This window comes from Neophocaena asiaeorientalis, unplaced genomic scaffold (assembly GCF_003031525.2).
Source record: "Neophocaena asiaeorientalis asiaeorientalis breed wild unplaced genomic scaffold, Neophocaena_asiaeorientalis_V1.1 scaffold86, whole genome shotgun sequence".
Lineage (NCBI taxonomy): Eukaryota > Metazoa > Chordata > Mammalia > Artiodactyla > Phocoenidae > Neophocaena > Neophocaena asiaeorientalis.
Window position 1 is genome coordinate 7,652,700 of NW_020175039.1, and position 6,000 is coordinate 7,658,699.

The 6,000-nt window shown below is 46.1% G+C and overlaps 1 protein-coding gene across 1 annotated transcript in view; it reads right to left on the reverse strand.

The window, feature by feature from the left end:
- The window catches only part of SMARCAL1 (SNF2 related chromatin remodeling annealing helicase 1), a 52,759-nt gene extending 47,445 nt beyond the window's left edge, over nt 1–5,314 (reverse strand). Inside the window, exons 1-4 of the mRNA XM_024763157.1 lie at nt 5,097–5,314; nt 3,960–3,996; nt 2,698–3,566; nt 2,064–2,114 (exon numbers count right to left, since the gene is read on the reverse strand). Of these exons, the coding sequence (XP_024618925.1) occupies nt 2,064–2,114; nt 2,698–3,508 (862 nt within the window). The 5' untranslated portion in view covers nt 3,509–3,566; nt 3,960–3,996; nt 5,097–5,314. The remainder of the gene's footprint in view (nt 1–2,063; nt 2,115–2,697; nt 3,567–3,959; nt 3,997–5,096) is intronic.
- Between the last annotated feature and the right edge of the window lie 686 nt (nt 5,315–6,000).

The window sequence follows — 6,000 nt, forward strand, 5'->3', positions numbered from 1 at the left end:
TGCCCCCTGCATTGGAAGGCAGAGTCTCAACCACTGGACCACCAGGGAAGTCCCTATCACACATTCTTAAAATGGAGAATGTTACATAGCCATGAGTTTGTTTGTTTTTTGGAAGAAATTTTGGAAAAGACAAAAGACGCTATTAAGTACGAAATCATGTTTTTGGAGGTCAAAGTGGTTCAATAATGGACACGCACATTTTCATCACCCAGAATTAACTGTTTAACATGCACCATTAAAATAAAAGTGCTTTATGCAGGAACATTAAGTGAAAAAGGCAAGATACAGATTACATTACATATAGAAAACACTGTATATGTTAATGCATAGGAAAAAAAGGCTGGAAGGAACAAAACTAAAATGCTGACAGCGGTTAAGTGAGTGGGGACAGACGGGGGTGGGGGAGGATGGCTGGTTTCTCTTTGCACATTGACATACTTTCCACATGACCTTCAGTGGGTGTGTGGTAGGGTTAGAAAGGCAAAATTCAGAGGTGGACCCAAACAAATAACAGAAAGACTGAAAGTCTTCATATGTTGCATTAATAAAAAGTAAAATGTACTAAGATTGACACAGCAATCATCAACTATCCGAAAATTAAGAAACAAGGGTTAAGGCACAAATCCACGGTTGTTGGGAGAGTGTCCCAGGTATATCTTGGTAGAGAGCAGACTGAGTACGCAAAACACTGAGAAGGATACACAGCAGCTCAACAACTCCTAATCAGCAAAATTCACCTGAAAGCTATAGACAGAATCTTGTGCCCAATGAACTGTTCAAAAAAATACGTGGAGCATTACCAAAAACGACCATACTGCACAGAAAACCTACATGAATGTGCAAAAGCATCAGTCATCTGAGTCACCATGCATTGTGGTCAGAGGACAGGAGTAAAAAGAGGACAAAACAAAACAGAGACTTTTAAACAGTCTCTGTAGGTTACTTTTGATTACATATATAAAAGTATAAGAAAAGCAAAAAAAAAAAAAATTGACATGACATGAAAAAAACTTCGTAACAGTGGAAATCACTGGTCTAACATGAGTAATAACACAACACCAGGTATCAAGACCTACAATGTTAACCCAGAGCACTGGCTCTCCTCCCCCCAACACCTAATAAATGGATTAAAATAATGGGAGAAGCAAGCTCCCCCAAACCTAGTGTCAAACATTTCAAAAGGTAGAGGACAAGGAGAGAAACAGGAAGTTCTGCAGGGAGCTGTCCCATTACCCCCAGAAACTGTACTGGTGATGTCAGAGAATTCCACCTCGTGCCCCAAATCTGTGGAGGAGTAACCTCACCATGCATCCTCCACTCTCCCCATTTTGAACCGGGTGGGGACAGAAAGAGCATAGAAATGGCTGCTGGGAGGGGAGAGTAGAGCGGGAGATGGGGACACTCAGGGCTGACTCTAACAGAGGTTCAGGCTTCAGGCACTAGGACAAGGTGACAAAAACCTTGGTGTAGGACAGTAAACAAAATCTCAGAAGACAGAGTGGTGCGCACCCAGGGGCCCTGACCACCATCAGACATGACACAGGCTGGAGCCAGCCTGGGCAACACCCGCTCTCCGCACTCTCGGGTTTGTGTTGTCTGCTGAACTGTTACCGTTCCTGGGAGCAGGGCCTGCACAGCTTCCTGGCATGGCTGGAGCCTGCAGTCCAGTGGGAACATATACTCTGAAGTCAGTGGCTTGGGTTTGAACCCCAGTTGTACAACCGATTGGCTGTGTGACCCTATGTTACTTACAGAGCCTCTCTGGACCTCAGTTTTCCCATCTGTAAAATGGTGTTATAAGGAATGAAAGAGTTAGCATAGATAAGGGCCTTAGAACAGCCTAGCATGTAGCAGGTTCTGTAAGTGCTAGCTTTTGTTAATATGACCGGTGCCCTCCTCCCAAGGACCTGCCTCATTAGGCTGGCCATGGGGAGAAGGAAGGAGAGCACTGGGATGGCGTCTCCAAAGTCATCTGAACCACAAGCTAGACTGTATCTGCTACTCGAGGAACTTTTCAATACCAGCGTCCCCCTGCATGAGGGGGTGACCACACGCCTACTTACTCAGGGCACCGTAGTCGGTCATGCTGAAGTTCCACATCTTGGTGGCAGGATCTGAAATGAAACAGAAGTACCTGGTTTGCCCACAATAAGGTGGATGACTGCTGGTATGAGCTGTACTTGGACATTCAATAAGGGTTTGTTAAATGAATGAATGAATGCTAAGTTCAAAACAGTTGACTGAAAAGCCCCTACTGATGTACAAAATCCCCGTAGAGGACAAACAGCAAATATAAATGAGGATAATGCTTTGGCTCTGCCCTTCTGGGAGAACAAACCTGAGCGTGCCATGTCACCTGGCTGAGCCAGCTCCATCGCCTTTAAAATGCAAATAACACCTACTTCTCACAAAAAACTGTTTTAGGCTTAAGTGCTACACTGCATACAAAGCACCTGGCAGGGGAACTATTCAGCCATTCTCCATGTGGCCATGTGGCAGCCCCCAAGCATGGCAGCTGTTTGAAGGAACGTCTATTATAATAGGAAATGTGAGCTAAATAAAACAGAAAATTTTTAACAACTGGATGGATATAATGTGCCAATGCACTCTCTTCATATTTATGAGAAACTGTTAGATTTAAAGAGACTCTAGAAGTAGGAAAAAACATCTGGAAGAACTAGATGGAAGACTCATTACCGTAACGTCTGCTGGGCAGACTCTTAAACACTGCAATGAGCTCTTCATTGTACCCAATCTTCACCTGGAAACGATCACCGATTTTTATGCATGTTCCCTGCTGGGAGCCTGCTGCTTTGTGGAGTGGGGTCCCTGATTTCTGTTGTAGTCTTTCTTCTGGCCTGGGCATCACACTCCCTGAAACGTTCTGCCCAGAGGTGGAGGGTCTTGCCATCCTGGCCTCTAATTCAGGATCCCTGGGAGGCTGTCCAGAGGAAGAAGCTGTCGTCTCCTGGAAATTCTTTGCTCTGGCCAAAGGCTCATGAGTTGTGTTAGCAAAGGGTGTCGATTTGGTCTTGTGTGAAGCCTGAATCTGACCTTGCTCTAACCCATAAACCCAGAGCTGTTCGCTGGAGACCGCTGGAGGACTGTTTGCCAAGGGAGGGGAGATCCCAGTGAGAGTCACTTGATTTGGTGGGCGGTGGCTTGGGCAGGCTGTGGGCATCTCTTCTTGACTCTGCCATGTCCCCTTTGCCTGCTCTGAGGTGCTGAGTTGAAAACTGTGGGAATTTTGAGGTCTCTGATCACCATCAGATGAACTCCTGGGATTCTGTTGCTTGAAAACGACACCATGGCTCCCTGACTTAGAAGGATCCTGGTGGAGGTGTGTGGAAGGGCCTTGCTTGGACTGGGAAGGTTTGGCAGCAATGCAGGAGCCCGAGACTGTGTTCTGATGCTGTCCTGCTAATAATTTCTCAGCTCTACGGGCCAGAGCCTTTTGCCGATTCTCTTCAATTTTTTTCCTCTGCTCCTCTGTAAGAGGCAAGGACATTTTAACAGGGAAATGTTCATGCAGGAATGTCAATCTTTAATCGGAAACTTGGCAAAAGCTGAGAAGAAAAAACAATATTGAAATAAACATTAAATGTATGTATTTGCTTACCTTGATTTTAACAAGCTTTTGTCCCAGGAAATGCACAAGGAGCCAAAGGATATATGAAAGTTTCTTTTATAATCAAACACATACCCACACAGATAGTAGGTAGCATATGCCCAAAACCATGACTCTGACAAAAAGTAAAAAGCAAGGTCGATCAAATCCAAAGCCAAAAAGGTATTTCAACTGCAATATTTTTCTCCCTCTCATCCACCAGCCAACATGAGTTATCAGATCCCAAAAAGTTATACAATGCAACCTAAATCCGTCAGATAATGAGAAGGGCGACATTTCAAACTAGAAAGGATAATGGACTAGATTGACATAGACCAAAACAAACACATACCATGGCGTGACACTTGCTAAAACAGCCTCTTTCCAACCTGGAAGAAGGAAAAAAGCATTAGCATCACACACACTGCACACAAAATTCACCCCTCGGATACCATCGTTTTATCATTCCTGGCAAGTCAACCTGCAGGTGGTAAACCCACCACCATAGAGCAACGAGTGACTGACTCTTCTGGAAAAATAAGGAAAAAAAAAAGTAATACACTCATTGTACAAATTCAGACGCTACATAAAGATGTACAGAAAAGAGTAAAATTAATGTGTAATCTCAGTATCCATCAATAACCACTGTTCATAGTTTGGAGTACAGTATAATTCTGATTTTTTTCTATACATATCCATAGATACAGGTCATGTATTATCTTGGAAGACAGATAATTTATTACAAAATAGGATCATTATATATGTTCTGTTTTGTATCCCTATCCCGATTTCTTTTTTCCAATTAACTTACTTAGATCATTCTTCTATGAGCTGAGCCACTTTTACAATATTCTAGACCCAGGCGCTGGACACCAATTTCTCTGGCTTGATTCGAACTGAAGAGCCGCTACCCAATGTAACGCCACGCAATGTTTATAATATGACAAGGTGGGGGGGGGGGCCTCTGAGAAGCGCCCGAGGATAAAAAGGTTTCCTTCCTGCTGGGACTCTCTTTGACCAAAACTCCAAACATCGATCCCTAGAGACCTTCCACTTCCTCCAACCACCAGCAGTTAAGAAGGGGTTAGGGAAAGGCATCGTTCCCGAGCTCGGCTGCAGTTCTCAGGCTCCCCGGGTAAAACACTCCTGCCTAACTTTCCAATCAGCGCTCCGCTGCGCCCCCAGACTCTCCAGGTCCAAGGCCAGGTGCGCTGCCTCCACTAGCCAGGGGAGACGACGCCATGGGATGAAGTCCCATTGATCAGCCCCAAACCATAAAGCCATCCCACTACATGGACACCCCTCTTCTTTGTGCTGAGACCTGTGTTCCACCCCATTTTGGGGGCGCGCCTCTCCCCGACCTGGCAGTATGGGAGCGCCACTCCCACCCCTATCATCTCCACTTGGATTCACCCTTTCCGTTAGCCCACTCCCTGCTCCAGGGTGGCATCTGGTCTCGTCCGCCACCGCCGCCTTCCTCCCAGTTTACCTTCTCACTCGGTGAAGCCTAGAACGTGAGCCACGTTAGCGTCCGACCCCGAACCCAGGCGCGTCTCCAGGGCCGCCCCGAGCCAGGTTACTCTTCCGGGTGGCCGGTTAGGCCCAGTTACTCGAGCGCTGCCAGTTTGCTCGCCTTATTTCAGCAGCCAGGCCTCAGATGTAGTGCTGGTGGTGGTGGTCGCTCCCCGAGGAACTACACTTCCCAGAGGGCAACGCGGCCCCAGTTACGCTTTAAAAACTGAAAGACCTCAGACGGGAGACCCGAGCGGTGCTGCAGGGCCTTCTGGGATTTGTAGTTTGAACTCGGGGCCTGGCGAGAATTAGGAGACGCAACGTCGTGGGCGGGGTTGAAGTGGTGCACCCTGGGAATTGTAGTCCTCGAGTCCCTCAAAGGTTTCAGCAAGCCCCAGACCGTGAAAGCCTGGGTTGTTGTTTCCAAAGCTGGAGTCACGCTGTCAGGAGTTGTCGGAGGTTTTTGTTTTACATGCTCTTCCTTATTTTTATTAGCACCCAGGAAGGAAGCAATATGAGCTGTGCAAAATGTACAACATCGTAGTAACACAGAGTTTGATTTGACAAGCCAAAGATAGTGCAACTGTGGGTAATCTCATAGTAATACGGAGAGACGGGCAGACGGATTTGGTAGCTCTTAACAAAAGTATCCCCAGGGGTATCCATTCCTGATTTGATAACCTTGCAATTTAAGCACCACCTGCTGTTCCAACCCCGACCTGACCTTCTTGGATCAAAAGAGAATTAGCATTGTCGTCACTGTCATTGTTGTCATCACCATTGTCTTCATCAGTCATTGTGTTGAGCATTTAATGTGAATTATCTCATTTAATCCTCACTACAACCTTAAGGAACACACAGTATTTGTATCCCCCTTTTAC